At 40.5% G+C, this 27,981-nt stretch overlaps 1 protein-coding gene across 5 annotated transcripts; it reads right to left on the bottom strand.

Moving 5' to 3' along the window:
* Window positions 1-208: 208 nt before the first annotated feature.
* On the bottom strand, window positions 209-26,580 carry mpp3a (MAGUK p55 scaffold protein 3a). Of its 5 annotated transcripts, none has more exons than XM_086289903.1 (20): window positions 26,414-26,580; window positions 16,995-17,057; window positions 16,759-16,877; window positions 15,432-15,509; window positions 14,992-15,072; window positions 14,629-14,766; window positions 14,410-14,491; window positions 13,362-13,447; window positions 13,105-13,179; window positions 11,135-11,331; window positions 10,332-10,396; window positions 9,482-9,502; window positions 8,540-8,581; window positions 5,876-5,941; window positions 5,067-5,222; window positions 4,867-4,947; window positions 4,689-4,782; window positions 4,497-4,605; window positions 4,134-4,262; window positions 209-3,795 (listed from the first exon to the last, which is right to left on the bottom strand). In XM_086289903.1, exons 2-20 carry the CDS (start codon window positions 17,029-17,031, stop codon window positions 3,616-3,618), a joined length of 1,836 nt encoding a protein of 611 aa, XP_086146029.1. In that variant the 5' UTR covers window positions 17,032-17,057; window positions 26,414-26,580; the 3' UTR covers window positions 209-3,615. The 5 variants fall into 5 exon arrangements, with proteins under 5 accessions (XP_086146029.1, XP_086146030.1, XP_086146031.1 ...); XM_086289904.1 differs by lacking the exon at window positions 26,414-26,580 and adding an exon at window positions 24,066-24,276; XM_086289905.1 differs by lacking the exon at window positions 5,876-5,941 and having other exon boundaries at window positions 26,414-26,579.
* Window positions 26,581-27,981: the final 1,401 nt, after the last annotated feature.

Here is a 27,981-nt window from a genome sequence, read left to right as displayed (position 1 = left end):
TGATAGAATACAAATGCGATGTGTTGAGAGCTCTTTGGGACCAAAGGCAGGACTCCTGGCAGTGTTGTAGATTGCACTGGCACTAAAGAGAGTGAGTGACAGGTAAACGCACACATTCAACATTTTGACATTAAAAATGTCAGTGCAAGCTGTAGCACTAAAAGCAAAACCCACCAAACTGTATTTAAATAAACACTGAAAGTTTGAATCAGCTAGCTTTATTATGGCACTTTGTACATGTCAGGATACAAACTCAACATTCTAGGTTTCTTGGTTCATATAGCACATAAAACAATCAAAAACATTATTTCATTGCATAAAAAAAGACAGAAGGGTTCTGGAAGCTGCTTAGTTTTTTTTTACCACACATACAGACACTTACATTCAATCAAATCCCAGTCTAGTAGTGACAGTTTATCTGAAATTTTCTCCAACCAGTCATTTCTTTTTGTAATCACCAGTGAGACACAGTCTGAGTGTCTGATTGGTTTTCTGATTTTGTGTCATTTAAGGACAGGTTGATATTTTTCAGGCCTGTCTTAGAATGATACAAACAGCTTTTGGGTGTTATTCCCCTTCTGTACACTGGTTCTCCTTCTAAGTGAAAATTGTTTCGCGTATAGAGTCAATGAATGTTTTCTAATGATAAGGAGGGGGCACAATAGAGTTCAAATAAAACTGCCCCGTTCCTTTTTATTTAATAGCTTGTAACAGTTTTCATATTACTTAATACTCTCAGTCGTTAGTTTCAGATTTTCATTAACACATCTTTATGTTCATTTTTGTAGATTAGGGTCACATTTGAATTAAAAAAGATGAAGCATGATGTAATTTAAGCTTTAGTGTTCTCAGTCATATCCATCCCTATGCCTGTCAGTGGCTATGTCTATCTTTTATGTACAGTCTGTTGTTCTGGGTCCTCTTAGTTAGCTTACTGAAGTATTTCTTTTACAAAGTTGCCTTGTGTTTTACCAGAAATCATCATAAGCTGAGGTAATTTTATAAGAGAATTTACTTTGGAAGACTTAGTAATTGAATTTTGCTTTTGCCTATTAAAAACTGGGCTAGATGTTTTCACAACCAGTGGAGGGAAATGTTAAAATACAGCTGAGAAATTATGAGTGCTGGTAATTAAAATAATAACTTGACCCTTTTCTTTCATTGACGTTCGAATTAAATCCATTTTAGACTTTATATAGGTCTTTATATTGGAAGAGCTCAAAGTATGATATATAAAATATTGATATGTGAACTGTCAAATTCAGATTTGTATGACTTGAAGCAGATGAAGTAGAAAATGACATCATAGTAAAGAAGGTGAAATGATGGCTAGCCTGCTTATTTTCTGACTCAATAAAAAAACTGGTTCTGTTCTAATTCAGATTTTCCGGACACAGTGTCTTTCAGCGCAACATTACAACAGTAATGAAAAAACAAATGAGTACTCATCACTTCTGCAGTCAAAAATACAGATATCTGCAAGAAAACTCTACAAAATCCATTTCTGCATGTAAAGGAGCATCACAGATTGGTGCATGTAAACACACTCTGACATCCATCCACACAGACTTTGTGCACAACATCATTTTACACACAAACTCATGTGGGTTCCCAGGGATCCAAGGTAAACAGGTTGCATTGAAGTGCTACGAGATCTTTCGTTGGCACGAGAGGAGTAACTTTTACAGTATTTACAACTGCGGTTAAATGATCAGTTTTTTTCATGCATTTCTTAAAAACAAACTCTTGTAGAAAATACTTTTTTCACATTCCGTTTGATTATTTTGTTTTGTTTTTGTTTGCGTGAAAAGAATGCATTAGTGTCAAATGATAGTCACTTAACTTTGCGTGTATTTATTTTGTTCTGGTCACTGTGTGATTATACTTTACATGATGCATGAGCAGTAGGAATAAACAGGAAGCATTCTGCAATTGGCATTGAGTTGAATAAAGCTTTGAAATTAAGAAACATGCTACCAAAAGGTACTCCAACAGGAGTCACAATAAACTGACTGACTGAGCAATCCTTTGAGTGGGAGACCAAACCTGACACACTCAGCTAGAAGTGCAATAGTTTGAGGAGTAAAACATTTGGGCTATGCTTTTTTTAACGAGTCCCATATTTTCAACAAAGTAACTAGTTTGCTATAAATTACCAGAACAGCTGCAGTTAATGAGAAACTCCACATTTTCTTCAAGATGAAAAAGTCTATTAGCTGATATCAGTATTCATCACTTTTATTAAAACTGCAGTTTAATTATGAAGTGCCAGGCATCAAAGAGTCATTTGTCAAAGATAAGCATTCATTCATTTCTGCCACCTGTTATTAACTTGGATGTCTCTTTGTAATTGTCACCTGTGCTGGGAATTATTTTTTTGTATTTCAGCCTCACAATAAACTACAAGATACTCTATCATTTAAACATAACTGCTAAAATGTAATCATTTCAAACCAACTTAAACCATTCTTGACACACAGCACAGTCACGTCCCATCTAATCAAACGTGTTTTCAGTCTTTCTAAGAAATCATCATTATCATTACTGGTGACCAGTGCCGAACACTGGCACCAGTGTTCGGCAGCCTCACCTCCGTCAGTGCGCCCCAGGGTGGCTGTGGCTACAATGTAGCTTGCCATCACCAGTGTGTGAATGTGTGTGTGAATGGGTGGATGACTGAATGTGTAAAGCGCTTTGGGGTCCTTAGGGACTAGTAAGGCGCAATACAAATACAGGCCATTTACCATTTACCATTATTATTTTTTAAGACAGCCAGCTCTTAAGAGGTCATATACAGTAGAGCTGTGATCCACCTAATTATCTGCCGGGGCTTCCTCTGTTTTCTATCTGTGGAAGCCTTGTGGGCAGCAAACTTCATTTATCCAACTTAAGATGAAGGAAAAGTGAATGTAGAAGGGGCTATAAAAATAACTCAATGTAAGAGGGTAAACCTTTAGGCTGAGGGGGCCAAAATAACTGTTTGGAAGGTTGCCACTATGTAAATCTATATTTTCTGCTTAACATCCAATTTTCCTGAAGGTTTATTTCTGCATGAATGAAAACCTTGCTTTTCCTAACTTTATAAACTCTTTCCAAGCTTAACAAATACATTTTTTTTTATCTATTATTAAGCTGGGGGGGGTTTTTTTGTTTGTTTTGGCCAGTCTAAACTGTGGAAATCTTTTGGAGAACCTGTTGAAAAAATATGGGACTGTTTAAAAAAAGAGAGCAGTACCAAACATTTAAAACTACAATTTCCATCCTTGTCTTTGAACTAAATAAATTGAAATCAAAACCTGAATAAATATGACAAGACAAAGTAGTGATTGTTTGAGGAAGTAAGACTGTGACTTTTGGGCTAAATAACCAACCTGCTTTAAAACTGAGGTATTCCTCTGACATCATTCTCTCCCTTTGGTGCCTCGATTTTTGGCTGACTGACCAGCCCTGTAGCATTCAGAGGACTATGTAGAGGAAGTTCAGCAGACTCCAAGGCTGGCCAGCAGGCCTTTAGAGAAGAGAAGAATATCAGCTCTCTGGGAGAGGACCAGTGCAGGGTTTGGTGAACAGACTGTGAAGTTCTTCTGGAACGATTTGTGGAGTGCGTTGGTAAGCTTAGGTCCGCACCCAGCTGAGAGGCACCCAGAAGGACTCTCTCTCCAGCCTCTCCAAAATACCTCGCAGTTCTGCACAAGCACTGGCCGAGTCCTCCTTGATCAGGACACGGTCCACTAGGTGTCCATACTGCTGATCAATCTGAATGGCAGACTGACGCATCTCCTGGAGGTCTTCATCCTGTTGAAGAAAGGCAATTAAAGAATTTTCTTTTCTTTACAGTGGATGTTGTGGATTGATAGTGTCCTTTGAAAAAATACGCTAATATATATTGATGTTAGTGACCATTTTCTATCTTTTGTGTCACATCAGTTTTGCACTGGCTTAATGCTCCAGGAGTGATATTCTATAGTACATTTGTATAATGAGATTGCTGCGTATTTACAAAGCTTGTGAGTTGATAAGAATTGTGCAATACTTTTGATCTATTAAGCAAAAGAATGCATGACAGGCCCAACTACATTTAAAAAGAAACTTTTAACAGGACGTCTGTTACTGCTTAGAGAAACATGGCTCACTGTAATGCGGCCATGCTCGCCCCCTCCTGGGGAGGTGGCTGCACTGCGACGACGTCTGCTCTCAGGAACACGAGGCTTGACGAATATCACATAAGGCTTGAACTCCGATGTCCGTAGCCTCTTTAGAGCCTGGAGTAGTGGAAGGTTTACATCAAACAGAGAAAACAGAGGTCAGGAAGGAGCTGGGAAGAAGCAAAGTCAACAGCTTGGTGAGCAGGCCTGACATGACTGCCTGCCCCTGCCCACTCAGGTACTCAGTAAAGTGCTGCTGCCTGCAGACTAAGTAACTCATTGTGACATGTTATGACAGTGGATTCTTTGGATGAACATTAAACAGGATGTTCTCTGTAATGTGACCCTTACCTCAGGCTGCACATCTACTATACACATCTTATTCTTGGCCTGCACAGAGCGGATAGCCTCGATACTGGTGCCGTATTGGTTCTCCTTGTATTCACCGTGCTCTATGAACCTGTGCAGCAAGAATTAAACCTTTTCTTAAAGACACAATAAACCAAACTTGCACGACTCAACATGGATTCAACGGAAACATACTTGTTGTTCAAAACATCTGCATCAAACTGCTGTTTGGTGACAAAGTGGTACTCTACACCATCCTTCTCATGCGGCTTCTTGGGTCTGGTTGTATCTGTGGGAACACAGGAGTACTTTAGTGATATTTCTAGAGTTTTGGCGATTCATTTAGGCAAGTGTAAAATGTGGAGTGACTCACGCGGTACAGCTACTGCATAACGATGTGGGTTTTCAGCAATCACCCTCTGTTTGAGTTCATTAATTCTTGCTCCAAGAGAACCTTTCGGAAACAGATGGTGAATATACATGTGAACAAAAGGACAGCATGTTGTAACACAAGTTGTAGTCCACTAGATGTCGCAATCATCAAAGGAGTCCTTTTGTGCTTTTCAGTCTTACCAATCAGAACCACCAAGCGGGGCCTTTCATTTGGCCTCTGCTGATAGCGGGTCACCTCCTCATAGGTCAGGAACTCTGGTTCTCCAGGATCAGAACCCTCTCCTGATGATCCCTGCCTGTCTTTACGACTCAGGCGGAAACTCCTCCGCAAACCAGCTACAGTGAGGTCACAGATGGGAAGGAAGAAGAAACAGAAAACAAGAGGTCTTTGGTCAGATGTACGACAACATTTACTAGTGCACAGCAGTTTGATAAAGTTGTGGACAAACACCTTTTGGATAAATTAAAGACCAACCCACAGATCATGCATTAAAAACCTTTGTATAGAGTGCACATGGATGAATATAGATCTATCCTATTGAAAGTGCAAATAGTTAAATATTTGATATATAATATTATATATATATATTATATATCAAATATATTTAATATATCAATTATAATATTTGATAGTGTGAGATATACTGTAAGTAGAAGCCAATTGGATGTCATGCTTAAACTAAAAATTGGATCACATGCAGCTGACAGTAAATATATTAGGTGAAAGTCTGTTATATTACATATTTTGATAATTTTCGCATTTAAAAACTGATTTTAGTGACCCAATGTAAATACCATTTTGCTTTTATGTATTAAGAAAAAGCATGCTGCTTTCAACAAGGCTACAGTGCTGAGGCAGGACAGACAGGACAACCTGGCCCTGGGAGACGCCACGTTAAAAGGAAAAGACTGGATCTCCCATGATCAGGACTGTCTGTATCCTCCCCTGTCAGTGATGTGTACCTGCAGGAATGAGCCGGGCACTGTACCTGAATAAAATTCCCAGGAAAACACCTGGCCACAGGAGGGCGCCACTGCTTTACACTTAGGAGAGACTATAACTGGCGTTAGAGCATCACACAACCCAGCCTCACACCTCCACACAGGGTGAACAAGCAACAAACGTGCCTGGTTGAGTGTGCAATGCGTCCAACGCAGCAGGGCCCTCGTGGGTGGGGAGAGGATGGGGGAAGGGGTTGATTCTGAGGGTAGGGGTAAGCAGTGCACCAACCAGAGCAGCAGGGACAGTTAGTTAGATGCAGGGCAGGAGGGAGGGGCAGGTTTAAGGGGATCCAAACACTGCAAGGTGAAGGCGGTGGGGGGAGGGATGAGAATGGGAAGGGTTTAACAGCTCCAAGCAGGTTAACGGGAAGCACAAATACTGTTTACTGAAGTATTTTGTGTTACAGTGAGAAAGGGCTGTGTTTAGATCGCTCCTTGTTGTCACACTTATTACAGCAGCTCACAGGATGGGGGAGCAGATGAGGGGTCAGGCTGGGTTAAAGAAGGGTGAGGGAGTGAAGGTCAGCGGAAGGCTAAAGAGCACAGGAAGAAAATTGGGGACTCCTTTTTTGCCCTCTTCCAAAGCGTAACGTTAGTAAAGATTGCTTATTGCAACATACCTTTGGCCTAGTTGTCCATTTAAATACAGTAAGCAACATTTTATAAACTACTTTGTTGTTAGCTATTAGATTATTTTATAGATTTGTATTATTGAACTATATGCTACACATTAGCCAGCTCAGTATGCTAGGAGTTCATTTATACTTATATCAAGTAAAAAAATCTTTCTCTAACAGTTTCAGTATTTAGTGAATAATAATAATAATAATAATGATAAAAGTAATAATAAAGGCAAGAACAAAACCAGCACATTTGTTGAATTTAAGTCCTACTGAGGTAAAGATATAGTAAAAAAATAAAAGTTACACAATTATTTTTTGCACTACTTTTTTTTCATGTTATGTCAGTGTTACATTTGCAAAAAACACTCACCGGCCACTTTGTTAGGTACTCTACTTCAACTGGTCGTTAAACCAAATATCTAATTGGTCAAAACATTTTGGCATGTTGACGTGCTCAAGACGACCTGCTGAAGTTCAAACCGAGCACCAGAACGGGGATTAAAGGTGGTCTGAGTATACCAGAAAGAGCTGATCTATTGGGATTTTCTCACACAAACATCTCCTGAGTTTACAGAGAGAAAATATCCAGTGAGCTGCAGTTGTCTGGGACAAAATGTCTCGTTGATGCAAGACGTTAAAGAAGAATTGTCAGACTGGTTTGTGCTAATAGAAAAGCAACATTAGCTCAAATAACCACTCGTTATAACCAAAGGTATGCAGAAGAGCATATCTGAATGCACAGCACTTTTAGCCTTGAAGTAGATGGACTGCAGCAGCAGAAGACCACACTGGGTGCCACTTCTGTTAGCTAAGACCAGGAAGGTGAAGCTGGAAGTGACATGGGCTTAGTAAAACTGGCATCTGACATTAGGATGCTAAGGTCAGAATTTGGCATAAACATGAAACCATGGAGCCATCCGGCCTTAAATAAGGAGGATGTTGGTAATGTAAGGGTGTAGGGGATCCCAAATCTAATTTAGTACCAAATGAGCATCATTTAAACACCATATCCTCCGTCTATCCGCACAGTGTACACATCTTCTGGCTGCTTCCAGCAGCAAAACATATCATGCCAAAAAGCTGAAATAATCTAAAACTGGATTCTTGACCTGGCCTCCACTGTTCCCAGTTCCAGAGGCATTAGAGCACTTTTTTAGATGTGATGGAATGAGAGACTCACATCATGGAGATGCAGCCAACAAATCTGGAACAACAATGATGTGATGCCATCATGTTAATATGAACCAATATTGCTGGTATGTTTGCAGCTCCTTGTTCATTTTTATTCCGCTGAAGAATTAAGGCCAAAGGGGTCCAACCCAGCAATAGCACTAACAAAGTGACCAGTGATTGTATGGATAAACGTCCAATTAACAATGTGCAAAAAAATCCCCCACCTGAATGTGGATTTTTCAAATTGTCCTTCCATGACATTGAAAGAGATGCTGTGGAAGCACAGTAGCTTGAAATCGAAAGTTGTGCTTTAAACAGCACCAAGTAGCGAGCTGTTTTCTCTTTTTTCCTTCAGGAAGTTTCTAACAAAATAATAACTTGTTTTGCATAATGTAGAACTGTACAGTCTGCACCACAGGAGCTGACACAGTGATGCATCCCTAAACTCTCTCCTAACTAATTATTCAGTGGAGTCTTCAAAGAGGCAACTCTGTTACTAACACCTGCTGTGAGTGTGAGACGGTACTCCCTACACTTTCCTTTGCCCTTCCTCACTTTACACTGTAGCAGTTAAGTGTCTCACTCACATGCATATCTACCGTCTCTTCAGCTATCAGAAATGAATCACTGACCCTCATCTAATTTCTTGGACTGCTGTGAAAACCATCTTTTTTGAACCTTCAAAACCTTCACCCTTGCTCTTATCCCTCAACCCTGGCCCCCGAAGAGACAACCTTCCAAGCAGTTATTTTGGCCCCCAGCCCAAAGCACCCAGGGAACCAGCACACAGCCAGGCTGCAGCAGGCACAGAGCAGATAGGGAGAAGGAGGTGGAGAAAGATGTGCACACTCTCACCTATGTACTGTCCATTGAAATAGCCCTCACAGTCACAGTCCTCTGTAGGGAGGCAAGCAGGGAAAAGAGGGGGGTAAGCATAGGGTAAGAGACCTGGAAGAGTTGAGGAATAAGGGTTGTGGAAGAGTTTAAGAAAGGGGTGGGCGGGCCATGGTAGCTGTAGAGGGGAAGCCGGGCCCAACGGGCAACAGGCAGGCAGGCAGACAGCAGGAGGAGAGAGTGGAAGGGCAGCCAAGAGATGATGAAGATGTGCTGTTAGAGGCAACAGCCACTAAACAAAGGCTTGATAAAGAGATTTAAGTAGAAGGGAGAGAAGAGAGATGGCTCTACATCTGTATGTGAGTCAGCTATTAGACAGATCTCTGTGTACACACACGCAAACAAGCTCTGTGTCCCCAAAGATGTGCAGCTTGTGTACAAACTGCCTATACAAACCCATCTGTAATTCCTAAGCAAAATGTGTGCTTTCTACGCTTCTTTAATAGACTAAAGGGGAACAGGAAACGTTCATGTAAAGACAAATATGGAAAAACAAAAGACAGATAATAAGAGGTGAGGTTGATGCAAGAGAGGGGTGGAGGTATTGTTCTATTCAACAATCTCTGCTAGACGAAAGTCTCCAGGGATGCTGTTCTGCCTGCACCTTACCTGATACAAAAGAAACACACACACACACACGTACACACTCAAACTAGCCACACAAAGAATCTCTATTCTGGTCTGGTAACTAATGGTAGGAGGGAAGGAATTAAGCTGGAAGCTGTAGAAATCCCAAATGCACACCCCAGTAGCACACATGCAAGCTTTACACACACACACACACACACACACACACACACACACACACACACACACACACACGAATATGCACACAAACGGCAATATTACTCTGTAGTTTGTGTTTGGTTGTTTTGCTGTGTTTGTGGCTGCACATATACCAACCTTTATCACATCCTGGATCATCTGATGCAGCAGTGAAGGGCAGAGTAACATGTTAAGCATGGTTAAAGTAAAAATTATTTTGTGCTGATAATCTCTAGGAACGTTGGAAATTTGTTACAGAGGAAAGCTAGTCTAAATTTAGGAGATTGGCCTTAAACTGACGTCACTCTGAGACGAGGAGGGGGACCCGCATGTTAAAGCCCCTGCTGGGATTGGGTGGAATTAATAAAGAGAGCTGGGGGAGTGTGGATGGAGGCTGAGACAGAAGAGACCTCGCAGGTTTGCTGCTGTGCAGCATAGCAGGGCTAGTTGCCATATTGCTAAGCTCTTGTTGTCTCCACGCAGCTCCCGCCTAATCGGATCGCCTGCAGCTTATGTGCCACGAAGAGCCACCGCTCACATCATCCACTCACCTGGCTGTTTACATGAATCCACTATAGTATCAACTGGAAAAGTGAGAAGCGCAGCATATTAACAGGGCTTTGTTTCCCACCGGACGACTGTTGTTACAGAGTCTGAGTTAAGCTGAATTTGCAGCCTGCTTACTGGCCAGATGGACTGAACATGAAAGAGATTAATTCATATGTGTGATCCCTCCCAGTGTCTTTCTTCCCCTCCAACTCTAATCTTTTTTTCAAAACCTGTCTACACTGCAGCATTTAGGGAATGTACAGTTGATACTAATGGCTGTGAGAGTTCTAATTAATAACCAAAAAAAGGTTAGAAAAATGAAAGCCAGTGAAACAATATAATCACAGTAGAGAATGGAGAGCTGATAGTGAGAGATAGTGTCAGTCATAAATTGTTACTATAAAAAGATGCACTGAAATCCTAGGAAGCAGAAACTTACAGAGAGACTTTTTAGGGGATTTTGGATTCGGGAGTGTGCCCATTTTCATCCTGTAGGCCAGTCGCCTGGGGAAGTGTGCAGTGGAACAAAGAACCAGAGACGATAAAGGCAGAAAGAGAGTAAGCAAAAAGTAAGGGGGGACTGTCAGGACTGAAAGACGTGAATCTGAAAAGGCAGAGGAATATACAACACATGGATGGATGGCTTTATTATGAGGGCAGAGACAAATAAGACAGCAGTTTGCACATTTTTTGTGCTTACTTTGTGATTGGACTATCCAGCCTATCCAGCAAGAAATGGCAACAATCACTACAAAAAGACATCTGGGCCTATTCAGTAATCCATCCCTGATGAGCAGACCTGAGCTCATGCCACTTTTGTTCAGTGACAATCAATGTAATCCAGTTTTACCCTAATCGGTTTGTCCCAAACATGAAAAAAAAAACAATTTTAGGTAGTTCTGAACCATATCTCTCTCAGTGTTTAAGCTATGGTTATTAATCCACCAGATGCTGCGGTGTTTGGCTGGAGATCAGCTGAGATCATTTTAACAGCAATTTTGACACTTAGAGTTTCAGCGCATGCCTATTCAAGTCAGAGTTTCAACTAAATTTATTCCACAATGATCTGATGCTCTATCTAATCACAGTTGACCCTTTAAAGTGGAACACATGAATGTGGATTTAAAAGATTATTGTCTGGGTAAAATAAATATCCGTTGGTGTATGGGTGAACCGTTCAGCTTCTGTGACATCAGGCTCATTTTAATTGTGAAGACAAGACCTTCTTCTAAGCGTTCTCACCTCTCCTGAAACTGTTTGGATGGGATGAGTCCAGCACGCAGGTTGCTGTCTCCCACACGCTTGGCCTGCCACCAAGTGGGGTCATCCTGCGTCACAACCTGAATGATGTCTCCTCGTTTAAAGGGAAGTCCCGCCTCCTGGCAGGGTGTGGCCTTGTCTTCCAAGGGGATGTAGTCAAACAAGGCTCTCATATACACCTGGAGTCAAATGCACAAGGTGGTGGAAACACCATATTTTAGGGTTTAGAGTTATCTGAGCAGAGTGTCCTGGATGTAAAACACAGGGCAAAGTGAGAAGGTGATTGTACCACAATTATATTTAAAAATTTAAATATAATATAAATATTATTTGCTGAAATTAAATGGGGTTACCACAGGGTTACCATCTTTCATGTTTTATTCAGTGTAAACAGACACTGTCGTTGCTTAAATGCCAAAAACCACATTTGAAATCTCCTTGGATTTGGACTTTCAGCAGTTCACACAAAGACTGAATATTATGTACACTGAACAAAAATATAAACGCAACACTTTTGTTTTTGCTCCCATTCCCCATGGGATGGACGTAGAGACCTAAAATTCATTCCAGATACACAATATAACCATCCCTCCCAAACAGTGGTCACAAATCAGTCCAAATGTGTGGTAGTGGGCACATCTGCTATATTGAGATAATCCATCCCACCTCACAGGTGTGCCACATCAGGATGCTGATCTGACATCATGAGTAGTGCACAGGTGTACCTCAGACTGCCCACAACAAAAGGCCACCCTGGAATGTGCAGTTCTTTGCGCTATTGGGGGTCTGGGGACCCAGAACCGGTCAGTATCTGGTGTGACCACCATTTGCCTCATGCAGTGCAACACATCGTCGCATGGAGTCTATCAGATTGTCAATTGTGGCCTGTGGAATGTTGGTCCACTCCACTTCAATGGCTGTGCGAGGTTGTTGGATATTCGTGGGAACTGGTACACGCTGTCGTATACGCCGGTCAAGCACATCCCGAACATGCTCAATGGGTGACATGTCCGGTGAGTATGCTGGCCATGCAAGAACTGGGACATTCTCAGCTGCCATCTGCCCTGAACAATGTGAACCATGATTCATCCGTGAAGCGCACACCTCTCCAACGTGCCAGACGCCATCGAATGTGAGCATTTGCCCACACAAGTCTGTTACGGCGACGAGCTGGAGTCAGGTCAAGACCCCGATGAGGACGACGGGCATGCAGTTGAGCGTCCCTGAGACGGTTTCTGACAGTTTGTGCAGAAATTGTTTGGTTGTGCAAACCAATTGTTCCAGCAGCTGTCTGGGTGGCTGGTCTCAGACGATCTTGGAGGTGAATCTGCTGGATGTGGAGGTCCTGGGCTGGTGTGGTTACACGAGGTCTGCGGTTGTGAGGCCGGTTGGATGTGCTGCCATATTCTCTGAAACGCCTGTGGAGACGGCTTATGGTTGAGAAATGAACATTCAATGCACGGGCGACAGATCTGGTTGACATTCCTGCTGTCAGCATGCCAATTGCACGCTCCCTCATTGCTTGTGGCATCTGTGGCATTTTGCTGTGAGACAAAACTGCACATTCCAGGGTGGCCTTTTGTTGTGGGCAGTCTGAGGTACACCTGTGCACTACTCATGATGTCAGATCAGCATCCTGATGTGGCACACCTGTGAGGTGGGATGGATTATCTCAATATAGCAGATGTGCCCACTACCACACATTTGGACTGATTTGTGACCACTGTTTGGGAGGGATGGTTATATTGTGTATCTGGAATGAATTTTAGGTCTCTACGTCCATCCCATGGGGAATGGGAGCAAAAACAAAAGTGTTGCGTTTATATTTTTGTTCAGTGTAAATCGTAGCACAATAAAAGGTGTTTCATTTTTTGTTTTTTCTCTCCCTTGCGCACTCTGAATACTGAGTGCAGATCAGAGGAAACCCATCCATCCATCATACTTTATCTCACCTTGCTCTCCTTCAGCCGGTCCTCCTCTTTAATAGCGGGGATTATCTTTAGAGTGATGGAGCCCTGGGACTGGGACTGGATCACAAATAAACAAGAGCATGGGAAGATTATGACTGCATCCTTACATTAAAGACAAACACTGAAATATAATACGCTTAACTGTCAACTTGCAGTGAACTTTATTTTTAATGGATAAAAGACATTTGTTTTTTTAGTGGAGTTATTCCAACATTCACATGTCCTTCTGTCCATCTTACCAACAACTGACTGATCTCATCAGGCCTCTTGTGGATCACAGAGACCCCGTTCACCTCCCTCAGCTCATCTCCTACATGCACCAAACCTGTGAAGAGCGTACATGCTGGATGAGCTGGCAGAAACATCAATGATGTTCAAAGAGACTTCAGTGTGCTTCCCGGGTCTGTGGGGTTTAGCATTTGTATCTTAAGATCAGCGCTGTTGTTAGATCCTCAGATACGAGCAGCTTCTGTCCTCGGCTGCGATCTGTTTATCTGCAGCCACAACAATGCGACCAAAGAGCACGAGAGAAGGGGGGTCGATATATTTCTCCCTCAGGATAGAAGCACAGAGCCCACGATATTATACTGATGAGCATTTTTTCATCACTTGACAGCAAGAAAAAAAGATTACTCACTGCTTACTTTCATTCTGTAGTTTATATTTTCCTGGTGTAACCACTGCACGTTGTACACGATGACTTACTAATGAAGAGGTTTTTGCTTTTCCAACAACTGTGCTGAATGTTTTGTCCTGATGCAATCTTTCTACCAGAGGGTTCATTAGAACATCAAGTTTTCTTGGCTTATTTTAATGAAATTATTTATCTCCTTCTCGCTGGTTGCAAGAAGAAAACTGAAGCCACACCACTGTAAAAATCAGGAGGCTCTTGAGGCATCATGCTGGGTCAAGGCTACGCTACATTACTGCAACAGCAGTTTGGTTTCATGCTGGGCCTGTTTTTCTTCATGACAGTTTCCCCTTTTCTGACTATTAAAAACAACAGAAACGCAGCAAAGAGTACACTTTTACTCAATTGTTGGTTTTATAAAGACAGATACTGACATCATTTATAAAAGTAATTCTTCTTCTTGTGAATTGATTGTTGATTAAATTTATAACGTGATAGATCTTTATTTGAAAATAAAAATAGAGAACCTTTAAAAAATGCTCTTAGTTTCTCCCCTGATAATCATATAACATCCTCTTGCTCATAGGCTGGTACCACAGATATTGTTATAGTAGTTATAAGATATACAAGCTTTTAGAAAATGAACAGCATTTTACCACTTCGATCAGCTGCACCTCCCCTCATTATCCGAGCCACTATCACTGCTCCAGTGGCTTCGTCACGCCTGATGGTGGCTCCCTAGAGTACAAAGAAGTAACAACTCCATTAGCAGAAGAGGCCAAAGGTCTCCGTCCCATAATCCTTTCCTGTTTCATCTGCTTCTCTTGAAGGCTCTCTAGTTTCATTCCCACTCTCGACTTTACGTCACAACTCACCAGAGGTTCTTTGTTCTTTACCAGCCTGACAATCTTTACAGATTCCTCTTCCAGATCGTCCTCAAAGTCGTCCGGCAGCGGTGGCAGAACAGGGTCAAAGTTCTTCTGAGCTACAGTGTCATGCACTGACAGAACAGCCTGATGGGACAGAAAACATACATGCTGAGATTACAGTGCTGACGTTCAGCTGTCGGGAAGCACACAAAGCAGTCTGACATCTGCCCGAGCTTGTGAACTGCATCAGAAATGAATTTTCAGTTTGATATGAGTGCAAGTGAAACAACCCAGCACAACAGGAGGTGAATGAAATCAGAGTTTGTGTGTCACTGCCACAAAATCTCCACTAATTGAAAATGTGTTTACCTTAAGATGAGGGGAAAGTAGCAAATTCAGCAGCTCCTTCTCCTCTGTGCTCATCGAACCACTCTGTAGCTCCTCTGCCACCTGCCAATCCCAATACACATGAACTCTGGATGTGTATACTAGTAACACACACAGTTTATTGTAGAACAACAGAAGACAGATTCAGAGATGCAGAGTGGGAAAGATAAGTGGAAAGCACCTAGGGTCAGCAGTTTGCTCTTCTGATAACTGGTGAGAGCAACAGAGCAGCAGGATATGGAGTTTCATTAGAGGAGCACTGGGATGATTCAGCACTTTGAGAACATTAAAATTCACTTTTCATACCCACATTGCTTCTCTGTCGGAGCTAACTCATGGTGACTGAATGCTGTGCCCAAGTGGAAAAGTAATTTACAGTATGTGTGTGTGCGTGCGTGCGTGTGTTTGTGTGAGGAACTTACATCCTCTGCCAGAGAGGAAGCACTGTGGAGGACAGGTGTTGGGCTCTGTCTCTCATACTGTCTCAGCTTCTCGTGAATCTAGGAAAAAACACAATCAGTGTATAGAAGGAAGAATTTTAATAAAGTGCTGCATAGTTAGGCCAAAAGGTGAAGTACAGTAATATGATATTCCATAACATGTATCAGCTTCATGCCATTCTTTTCCAACAGCCACAAAACATAAGCATAAATCCGCTGGGCTCAAATCAACTAGATATAAAAAACAACAACAAATGAACACAGCCACCATGATTGGTTCAAGTTCTGAACCAACTTGTCCAAGGTATCCATGCCCTAAAGCAGGGGTGGGGGAACTCCAGGCCTCAAGGGCCAAAGTCCTACAGGTTTTAGACATGTCCTTGATCCAACAGCTGATTTAAATAGCTAAATTACATGTCTTGAAGTTCTCCAGAGGCCTGGTAATGAACTAGTCATTTTATTCAGGTGTGATGACCCAGGGTCAGATCTAAAAACCTGCAGGACACTGGCCCTTGAGGCCTGGAGTTCAACCAACCCTGCCCTAAAGTGTACCTTGCTTTAGCCTTTATGGAGATCATAGATCAAGTGAGTTGGATCCTTTTACCAAGTACTTTTATACAACCAAAACAGTCACCCTCTGTATGTCAGTAGAAAGAATGGCTAAAAGCCAGTTTGATGCACTGCATTATGGGAAACTATGTCCATCTTTTATCTACAGTCTATGGTCAGTGTACATAATCCTGACTATTCTACCCATCGCTGTAATATGTTACAAGTAGAATGACCTACCACATCGAAAGTAAGCCAAATAAAAAAATAACTGGTATATGCTTTTGATTCAGACTGAATGCTCATATAATTGAGATCAAATGTCTTCAGATGCTTATTTTATGTCAGGAGCATACTTCCATGAAGAGCAGACCTCCGATGAAAGCTGTGTGATCTGGTTTTATTTCCAAATTCTGCACTTTTATTATCGTGCACATCAAAATGATCAAATTTTAGGATTTGTTTTGAGTTTTGTTTTGTTTTTATAAAATTATGCCATCTGTAGACCTATAGACAGACTATAAAGACATTGGGAGCATTTTGGCATGATGCTACTGTAGTTGCACCGTTTCACAAAGAAACTAGATACCAATTTCCTGTTCCATGAAGTCAGGTAGTAATCCAAAAAAAAGAAAATAAACCTTTACTGCATAAACAAATAATAGATGTTTCAATTTAGAAATTAGTTATCCAAATAATTATATTACAAGTTATCATTTGTAAAGCTTGAACCATCCTCACAAGAATCATAATTCCTCACCTTCATCAGGTATCCCAAACTCCTCTCACTGAAGACATCTTTGAGGAACACCATGTCCTCTTTGTGGTTGGCATCTGGCCGCAGCTGAGAGGTCAGCAGGGCCAACGTTTCATGTAGCCCTGCACAGGACATGAATTAGAAAATCCATCATGTATATTAGCATGAACAGATGGGGCACAGCTAGCCTTGAGCAGTATGGACAGTATGTGTTGAGCATCTGCGCTCGCTTTTCTTACCCGCTCCTGCTGTGAGAACCGGCATGGCTTCTTTCATGGGTCAGTGAGGTGAGGAGGGGAAACCTGGGAGGGGAGAAAATAGAAGTAGTATTTCCTCACACTTCCACTTGGACTCTGGCGGTTGCTTTCCGAGAAGTTTAATTGAGTGATTAAAAAAAAAGAATTTCTTTCTTCCTAAAAAAATTAATGCAAGGGTGTGTTTGTGTGTGAGCATGTAGGATTGACGTACCTAGAAACCCATGTTTGGTAATTATAGCTGTACTTCATCCTCTTTTCTACTTTAAGCAATAAATCGGGGTTGCAATTTCCATTTTGCAGTGTAGTTACCTCATCTGTGAATGTGTAGGTGTGGATCTGAACGTCTGCTCGCATTATAGGGCAGTACTACTAAGATAAACAGTCACTGCTGGTACTATTAATCACACCGACTCTCGTTAGGCTGTCTGAGCTTGTGTTGGTATGTGTGAAACGAGCAGAGTGGGATACTCTGGCACAAACCTGTGTGAAACAAGCAGTGTGTCAAACCTCTAAGGAAGAAGCTGCTGATACGAGGACTCGAAGGGATGCCTATCACATATTTACAGTACACTATGCTGTTGTAAATCTGTCCTCCTTGCTGCATAAAAAAGAGCCACCCTTCCTTGCTTGAAGGAATAATTTCAGTGATATAAAAACCAAAAGCCATCTATTGTCACAAGTCTTTTAATATAATTCAGAACAACTGAGGCTTATTTTAATTAAAAACAAAACAAGCAGTGCTTATCCCAGTTTGTCTTGAGGAATTTACCATCATAAATGAGACAGATGAGCGCAACAACTTTAGTTGGGATTCTCAGGGCTAAATGAAAAGTTAAAGTAACAAACGAAGGCAGCACTCTTCAGTATTCAGACCTGTGAGTGACTCAAAGATCTATTTAGTGTAAGCCCAGCACAGACTGCTGCATTATTGCAGTCCCAGCCAATCAATAACTTTGTCACTTGATTCAATATTCTCCATATTTCCTCACTTGGAAACCTGGATCAATATGAAAAAAACAAAACAAAAAAAACCCACAGAGTCACTCATGTCACACTGTAATCTGATGACAGAACAACAGAAAACTGCAGCAAAGTCAAAACCGCAGTCTGTGGCTAAAACATTAACAAAGAGTATTAGTATTTTCAGTTGTTTCTCATAGTTATGTTGGACATTTATGAACTCTGGGACTTCTTTTAGTCATGTCAGGAAATGGCAAATTAGAAGATAGAGTTTAATTTTCATATTTCCTTTGTTTTTTTTCTCACTGTTTGCATAAATAACACTTTACACAGTAGGCCTATATCTCACAGTATGAGGCCCTAATATCAATCCATATATCAATCTGTCTGTCTACCTATCAAAGATGATCATACTTTAAAAGTAGTAACACCTAAGCAATGTGTTTTTCTAAACATACACAACCCACAAATCCAGTCAGTGAAAATAAATCCAAGAAGTAACGTTGGCTTCTGTACTGTTAGCACAGCATGTTAGCTGTTTTTTTTTTTTACTGTATAATCTCAGTCACATTGAAGAAACAGGTGTGAAGCAGTGGATTTCCAGAGGCAGGTTTAACAGTAGCCAGTGGGGTGAAAGCAGTAAGCTAAAATTAGCAGGTGGATTTTCAAAATCCAGGCTGAGGATCCATCCAGTCCAGTTTGGGTCAACTGACATAAGGTGGAGGCTGGGCGGTGGAGTGACTGGGCCTCAGCAGTAGTCACTAGAGGACAGGTGATGAATAGCAAGTCTAAGATTAGAAATACAAGGGGATAAGGAGCTTAGAGCAGAGGTGAGATATAACGTTTTTTAGAGAGCTGGATCTTGTTCAGTGTTCAGAGACAGATTAGTCTTCCTGGTTAAATATATATATCTTTGTTTTTGCTGCAGTAATAATGGAAATATAATTATTTATTCTTCACTAGATCGATCCAGTTTTGAATCTTGGCTGAAGTACTTGTGGCAATAAAAGTTCTAGTGCCATCGACTGAGCCTGGTGAGTGTTCTAAATGTATTTTTAGATTTACATTATTTTTTATTTAATGTTTATATTGATAGAAAGAGTACTAGAATTCTTTCAGTGGAAAGTTAACAAGCTTGTCATATAGGGCTAGTGATTAAACTGGCTTGAATTTGTGTCATGTACTCAAAAGCTGAGTTACTCCAAAGCTTTCCTTTAGGTTCCCTGAACTTAAAATTATTGTGTTAGCTTTACTACTTCATTTTGTATCGTCACTCAAAATAATAAAGTTATTCTAAGTACTACCGTAACTTAAATATCTAAAGTAAACTGTACTTTAGTTTTTCTAATACAACAAGCTTGCGTGTTTATTTATTTATTGCAATACTCACACCTAATTCGATTTTACAGTGTAATATCTTAGCAATACAATTAAACCCTTCAAACTGTGGCAAAACTGCAACAAAAAGACTTAAAATTGTCTTTAGCACTATTAGAAAATGTAAATGCTAATGCTATAGGATATATGCTAATATAAAACCAGGTAGTCACACCAACAGTGACCATAGTGAGGATGTTAGCACGTTGCGATGAGCATTCAATTCAAAGCGGTGGATTACTACAGTGGCCAACCCGTGGTCATTAGGTGAGTCTGCAGTGACATAGAACAGCATTCATTCCTGTGTGCTAACAGAGCAGCAGTGTATTCTTAGGGTCTGTAACCTAAATATATCATCACTGATATGCAGCACGCAAGTGAAGACTTCTTGAATTAGGACAGAGCAACATCAACAAGCTGCAGCTGGCTCAGTTTCTCTTCATCTGCGCTGTTCTTACAGTTAAATAAATCACACCTGAACACGGATCTTCTGTTTCCGTCTGTATTTTGACATGTGCACCTGGGCCATGCATCTAGAAATTGGAATTATGTTGTTATGTACAGAGAGATCTTGAATCTCTGCAAGTGTGATCATCTTTGCCTCTTTTGCTTCTTCTTTCTGTCTCACTCCTAAAGCATTTTTTAAATCTATTCAAGGCCTTTGATGGTTCACAATCAGAATTTGATTAACTTCAGCAGAGACAGCAGCGAGCTCATGAATAATGAACAGAGATGATATTACAGGAGGTGGGGGAGGCAGAGAGGGAGGGGGCTGCACTGTTTTCTGTACTGTCAACACAAGAGACAACCTTTTGTTATTAACTATGTCAGCTAGATTTTACTTCTTAACTCACAGGAAGAAAACAAAATGCCAGTTCTGTGTTTCTAGGAATGATAGACTGGCTTTAGTGGTCACTGTTTTCACTGATACATTTTTACATCAAAGAATGCTTTAAAGGTTTCCTCTCATCTCCTCACAACTATCTTCTACTTGATGAAAATTTAATATCCTCCTTTGTAATGAGCAAGCAGTTCATTTATATTAAATATATGGTTAGACTGTGCTTAAGTATTGATGCTTGTAGAGAATTACAGGGTCAGTCCTGCACATTTGATAGATGTCTTTATCATTTTTAGCTTTTATCACTGTCTCCTTTTGATTTTTTTGTTTCTTTTGTGTGTGATTTGGACCACTTCAGAAGTCAGAACAGCAACAATGGCCATGACACCATGTAGCAAACATCTCATGGAGGCAGCCAAGCTACTTTAGTGAAAAGTTCCCGCAAGTGGGATCAATAATTAAGTTCCTACTCTGCAGCCTGACTCAGGCAAAACTGAACGCGCAGACATACTGGAGATTTTACTTCACTTTTACTTCCAGTGTCTGATAATAAAACTAAAAAAAACTAAAAAATACAGATCCAAAAATCCACAAATCTCCTTTAAACTGACTGCATTTTTTTTCTTTTGATGATTTGGGGTTTCTGCTTTGGGAAATATCTAATTCTGCAGCTGCTAAATACTCAGCGTTCACCTGCAAGCTCATCTATTAGTGCTGATGGTGGAACACAGTGGGTTTTAGAGGGGCTTGTTTTTTGTTTAAATTGACTTGGAAAAGGTTGTGAACAACTTCACAGTGACCTTAAAAACACTGTAAAACAAAACATGTAACTAAACTGATATGTGATGACTATTGTTGGGTTCATTAGCATACAAAGATTGATACTTGATCTGAGGCCTGTACCACAAACCAGGATTTTGTTTTATCCAGAAAATTTCAGGGCTCTTACCAGGTTACACTGCCATGATAACTTATATTATAATTACTATTATTATTGCTAGAGATTAGCTATCACCAAGTATGACATCACCCCTTACTTCAGAAAATAGTGTCAGATCTTTCAGACCTTTGTGCATGGATAGTTACTGGATTATTATTAATTATTAGCTATTATATCAATTGAACATTAACTAAGCCTATATTTGAATTGTGTTATTTATTAATTGTTAGTTCTTACTCGCTCTCAGTTAAACACGACCTGGGCTCCAGCTGGAAGGAAAACAAAACAAAACTGTCTTATGCAAATTTAAGAATGAATTTAATGGCGTACTTGAGTTTTCCTTGTCATAATAATTGGAATGTTGATAAGTTTGTTTACTCACAAAATTAGGATTTTTGCCAGCTTTTCTTCCTGCCATCAAACAGGCCGAATTTTTATTAACATAATAGTTCTTTTTCTGTTTTACTGACCAAAACTTTTAAAGCATAACCATGCGTTTATACAGTTCTTTTAACACTTAGCTACTATATAGTGTTTTTGCGCTCACATGTAGATTTATCTGAAGCAGCTGTGTTACTTTCATACCTAAGATCAGAAAGCCCTGGGTTGGCAAAGTAAGTTGATGACCAGCTTAGTGTGACTGCGTATCTTGATCTACCGTGTAGCGGTAAGTGATTCCAAATAATGGAAAGATATCCCGGGTATGTAGAACTTGCTATGTGTGCAGGATCCTGGAGCTTGACGTTTGTTTCCAAATATTTGACTCAGTTTAGAGCTTACAGCATGTTACATGAATGTTTGCCTTTTATTGGTAATTAGAAGGATCTGTTCAGATCATTTGTTATCCCCAACACGCACAATGTCAAAATCCAAAAACAAAAGCGACTTGGCACGAAAGAAAATGTGTTCATGAATTTAAGATTAATTTGCTAAAAACTGCATCCAAGTGATATGTTTCTGAATAATTAAACTGACGATTGAAACTGCAGCTTTCAAACAATCAAAAGCTCGTGCTTTATTGCATCTCCCTTTGCTGCTCTTGTTACAATCACTGCATATGTATTCCTGCTAAAACATTTACACTAAGATATCAAAATATACATTATTACTATGTGCACTAATGTCAGCAATTATATGGTAAATAGAAGGTTCCTAGTTTTCTTCATTAACTTCTTCATTAAGTCAGGCCTTCCTGTGCATGCATATTACCTAATTGTTGAATTTAAATTTACTGTAGGTGTGGATATGATTACTTGTGGCTGTCTGTGTCACCTCATTAGACCTGTGTGGTAGACTGGTGACCTGGTCAGGGGTACCCAGTCTCTTGGTGGCAGTTAGGATAGGCCCCAGTCTCCACACAACCCCCAGCTGCCTAACTGGTTTAGAAAATGGATTGTTGCTAAAATTATGCTAATCAAAGTCTGTTTTTTAAATACTAGCTCTGAAAAGAGATGAAAAATTGTGTACACAAGCCAAAACCACAAATAGCTGTTCAGTTCCTTCAGGGGTTGCATTTTTAAAATATCCCACTTTAAAAACTGAAAAGAATTAAACATGTTTGCTCTCCAGTAAAAACACAGGTTTGGTTTCAGTAGTTAATCTACCCCATCATAGCGACCGTCTGCTGATTGATTATCAATAACGCTCCATTTACATTGTATTAATGTTTAAGGATATGCACTAAAAGGCACACAGACACAGATGGAGATCCTTTCTTTATGTTCTGTATTGAGCTGTCTTTAAAGCAGTTTAGTTTTTTTTTAGGTTTTGTTTGCCAAAAATATGTTGACAGTCAAAATACCAAACTCAAAGCTAGAGGATTACACATGGGTGGCTATGTCTATCATTTATATGCAATAGTTTTATAGAACCTGGTTTTAAAGAACCAGTATGTTAAAGTTAATCATCATTTGCTGTCTTACAGTATTAGTAGCTTAGGATTAATCCAGAAAGCTAAAAGCTAGTACACATACTACATATACTATGCTACGCATTAGTTTATAACACCTGTTTGCTTTTAACTCTTTGCTACCTCAAAGGTCAGTGTTGTCAAGACGTTTACAGCCGAACAGTGCATCAAATTCACAAAGTTTAAAGTTCCACTTATCAAATTCAAGGTCACGGGGGTTAAAAAGCATTTTTAAAAATGCTTTGATTAAAAAAGAAAGCATTTTTAATCAAAGCAAATCCAAAGATACTGTTTATGCTGCACATTCAGCATTCTGGTCAAAGTTTGTATCATTCACAACACAACTCAAACCCAGCCCATTAAGCAAGCACTCCTAGGAGACCGGAAGATGCTGAGTGAACAAACCTGCTACATGTGTAAACTTGGTGGAGATTTTAAACAACATTGTGAACATTTAATGTGGATTTAAGGGCAAAACCTCAGACTGCAGTGATGTCTTGTGCATTGTAATGATGTATTTTAGTCTGAAATTTCTTCTCATTTTGATATCTTGAGGCCTGGTATGAAATGCGCCAGAAGATCCACCGTCAACATGCATATTTATATCAGCCTCTTCTGTCACACCCTGAATTCTGAAATCCTGCACAGTTGAGTTCATGTTGTTGTAGCTCAAAACATCAGCAGGACTACAATCACCAAATCGCCCAACGTCACTGATCCAGAAATAGACTCAGACATTACGTTTTTTGCACTTTGTTCCAGCAAAAATGACGTTTGATGTCTCTTGAAATCTAGTTAAGAGCTTAACTGCAGATCACATAAACACGATGGAGTGGTGAAGCCACAGCTCAAAAGTCAGCTGACCAGATAACAGCTTTCGTCATATAGTATTCTTCTGGACTTTGCTAAAATGCAAACATTCCTATTACTGCTTTAATAACATAATCCTGCCTTAAATAAAACATTTAAAAATCAAAAATATTCTAAACAGCAATTTCAGTGATTTCTATCCAAAGTGATACTCACATTAACAGAAAACAAACAGGTTACACCCCGCGTGAGCACACAACCAACATACTCAGACATCCTCTATCTTCCTCCCACCACATCCTGCTCTCACTTTTCCTCTCTTCTGTCCTGATTCATCTTTTATCTTTGTTAGAACCACACAGCTGGTCCACAAGCCTTTTATTCCTCTGCATTCAGTCACGAGCCCCGGGGGTGGCATGATATCAGGCGGTTCACCATGAGAGTCACTGGCCCTCAAAGTACTCAGCGCACTGCCAAGAGTTTTATCAGGTCGCTTCGAGTCTCTGTGACGCCTCATCCAGCAAAATCTTAGCCCTAAGAGAGCTACAGAGCAGCCACTGCTCTCCTGCAACAAACAGAGGGAGAGCTTTCCTCTTTCCTTTAAAGGATCCAGGGTTTTGTAAGATTTTTCAATATAAAATGTAAGAAAATTGTTTCAAATCAGTCTTACTTTAAATATATTCAATTTAAAATAATAAATCTAATTTTACATGGAAACAAGACGACTTCTCACTGCTCCAAGGACGCAAACAATTAATTTAATTCTTTTAATTATTTAATTATTATTTAATTTGTTGCTATTACCTCCTAAATTTACAGTTTCCGAAAACATGATTTCTTTTAGACATTTAAATAATGGCTTTTTCAGGAAAAAAAAGTGCATTTTCATGACATGTATGATAAAAGATTTCCAGCAGAAGTTGGAAGGTATGGATGTAAAATTTATATCCTGCTTGTTCTCAAAGGTTCCAGGTTCTTTGTAGGTAATTCATAACTAGGTGTTTTATAGGTACACACGAGTCTGTTCACATATGAAATAAGCTGCTCATTATGCAACTGACAGAATTATATTTCCATTAAAGGCCAACAAACAGGGCTAAAACTCTCTTTGGTAATTATTTTCAATAACAAAGAACTGATTTGCCATCATAAATATTATATATTTCATACAGTATTATCTGGAATCATTCAGACTGTTGATTCCTGTCACAGTATATTTCCATTCAGTCATCGTGGTGCTGCTTGTTATTGTTTTTGTGCACAGAGACTATGCCCTTGCTCTCTGTGTATATCCGAAGCTGTTACAACACAAAATAGGCCAGCTGCAGTGCTTACTGTGAAGCCTGTGTGTAGGAATCATTAGAAACCCCCTCTTGAACATAGCAGTGCTTAATGAAAATGCATTGTCTACTTTGCTGTAATATGCCTCGGTATAGATACTAAAGCAACAAATGCTTGGTCGAGCTGTTCTAAGTGTGCTGCCTTTCAGAGACTGTTTCAGTTTGCCAGATGGCAAGGGTCAGCCCTGCTTCAGGAGCATTCGGTCTCTGTCTGTCCAGTGTGCTTTTACAGTATATTATTTCTGTATCATGTCACTAAAAAATGGATGTGAGGAACTTGTAAAGAGGAATCATGCCGGGGGTTAAAGGCTCGATCTGTATACAGCTGCAGCTGTGTGTGCTCCACTACAGTATTCCACACATAAAGACACAGGCAGTCACACACAGACACACACACTGGAGAATCCGTGCTGGTCTCTACACACACATAGAGCTGAGAGCAACATCTCGGTGAGCACATGATTGAGCGGCTTGGCTTGTCGCTGAATGAACACCGCTCACATACGGCTAATCCACTGAACTGACAGTAATGGGAGGCAATACTAAGCATCTTTGGCCAACATCCAAAATGTTTTTCACACACACACACACACACACACACACACACACACACACACACACACACACACACACACACACACACACACACACACTTCCCAGGCTCACACCATCACTTCTGCGCAACCACAAAAACCTCCCATCATCTAATCTCATCTCACAGGAGCAAGCAGAGGGTGTGGCCAGACAGAAACTTATATCATCTCCAACATGGAGGGAAACTACTGATGTTGACAGCTGACACACTCCTGCTCCTGCACACTGTCACACAAAAGGCTCCCCCCTCCTAAATCCCCCTACACCCACTTCCTGAATTCTACACAGCAAAACGGAGGCAGATGTCTGCTATCTCTTCCTGTTTCCACTTCTCTTCCACCTGATCTCTCTATTCTTACTTCCTCATGTCTGTAGAGCATAATGCTGCCCATCCCTCCCTCCCCCACACCCCTCCTCTTCCTCTCTCCTCCATCTCTCTGCATCACCCTGCAGTGCTACAGCGCTCTGCTCTCCCGACATACAGCGTGCCGTCAGCTGGCAGACAGAGGAAGAAAAGGAGAGCTCGCACAGGGTAGCAGAGCATCCTTTCTTCCAGCTGATACCCTACGTTCACTCTGAAAAACAGAAAGGTGTTAAACAGATCAATGTGGACAGAAGCTGCCTTCTTACCTTCGCTTCTCTCCGTATCTCCTCCTCTCTCTCCGTTTGTGTCTCCTGACTGCAGCCACACTGTTTGTCTCGCTCTGAATCCTCTCCCTCCTCCTTCTTTCTTCCTGCTCTTCTGGCTGCTGGTCTCACAAACCTGCTACCACTGAGTGAGCGCCTCTCCCTCTCTGCCTCGTGCCCTCTCTCAGCCCTCCCCTCCCCATCCTCCTCCCTTTACATTTCTGATGCTCTTTCTGCTAACAACATCAGTAAAGAATGCCAGAGTGGGGTTAAGATTTTACATTTTTCATACTCAATGCCCCTGAGTCTGCTATCTAATCTTCTTTTTTCAGGGGGTTGTTAGAATAGACCAGCCTTTGTAATATGAGTTGCATTATTTAAGAAAAGAAAAAAATAGATAAAAAACACAAGTATGTGATAATGAATGAAAATATTCTGTTGAAAATGCCATTAAAGCTGTACTTAATTAGCAATGGGTGAAATACTGTGCAATATCTTCAAGGTTACGTATTGAGAAATATCACCAAATTCTATTGTTTTTCATCTTGTGTTTTAACACATTGTAACTAACAACAGGTAAAAGGGAACAATTTGGTGGAGACCAAAAGCAGAGCCAAAACTACAGCAGCCAAAATTGTATCTACAGGCAGATAGAGCAGTCTGATTACACACTTTCAAAGTCTTTCAACTAGGGTTGGTTATAGCCTTGTTGATTTAACATCTCAAGATAGATTTTAAAAATATCTATATTTTTAGCTGTGTGACTCATTTGTCAAGAAAGTAATAGCAGTAGAACAAAATGGCACAAACACAATGCTGCCAAACAATCCACATATTGTTTTATTCAATATAATATTTTCTCCTTTTATTTTGACTCAATTTCACTGTCACATGTTGTGGTTACTTACTGGATCTGATTGGCTGCCACTAACAGGGAGTTCCCCTCCCCCTCCTCTCAGAGCCAGGCAGGATGAAGCTGAGCCCACATCCAGTTAGGGAGCGGCTGCTCGCTTTGTCTGCATGCATGCTGTTCCGAGTGGACACACACACACACACACACACACACACACACACACACACACACACACACACACACACACAGACTTTCTTTCTTATGATAATTGGGGGCGTTCCCAGTCCGTGTTTGTGGATCTCTTCTGGGGTTTTTTTTTTTTTGGGGGGGGGGGGGGGCAGCCCTTTACAGCTCTCAGTACACAAAGAAGTGAACTGCATGTACAAATATGGCATGAACATGCCAACAAGTGATTTAATTCAATCACAGTGAACTGGTGACCTCCATCTGTTCTCAGGGATGTGCGTACACGATGCAGTCAAATCAAACGTACAATGATAAATGGGAAATACCAAAATGTCTTTTTTCTTTCTGATGTCTTATAAATATTGCCACTAACTGAGCTTTTAATGATATTAAAGCAAACATTCACTGGGATAATGACCAAAATATATGTTATCTTAAACATTAAATATGTTATGTGCATGTTCTTTCTCCTATATGATCTTTTTTATTTTATTTGTTTGGTTTTTTTTGGTATTATTAACAAATAAATTAT

This window comes from Aulonocara sp. 'chitande type north' Nkhata Bay, linkage group LG4, assembly GCF_057382095.1.
Source record: "Aulonocara sp. 'chitande type north' Nkhata Bay isolate Kocher_YH1m ecotype deep benthic linkage group LG4, A_spYH_male_GT1.1, whole genome shotgun sequence".
NCBI lineage: Eukaryota > Metazoa > Chordata > Actinopteri > Cichliformes > Cichlidae > Aulonocara > Aulonocara sp. 'chitande type north' Nkhata Bay.
The sequence above is the reverse complement of the archived record's forward strand: the minus strand, read 5'-3'. Positions and strand labels throughout refer to the sequence as shown.

Excerpts from the sequence above, each read along its gene's own strand:
- mpp3a (XM_086289903.1), bottom strand. The coding sequence starts at position 17,031 with ATGAAAGAAGCCATGCCGGTTCTCACAGCAGGAGCGG. Across the intron at positions 13,448-14,409 it reads AGGTGCAGCTGATCGAAGTG|GTTTGGTGCATGTAGGAGAT; the intron begins GTAAAATGCTGT and ends CGCTCTTCACAG. Across the intron at positions 4,948-5,066 it reads CCGCTTGGTGGTTCTGATTG|GTTCTCTTGGAGCAAGAATT; the intron begins GTAAGACTGAAA and ends TGTTTCCGAAAG.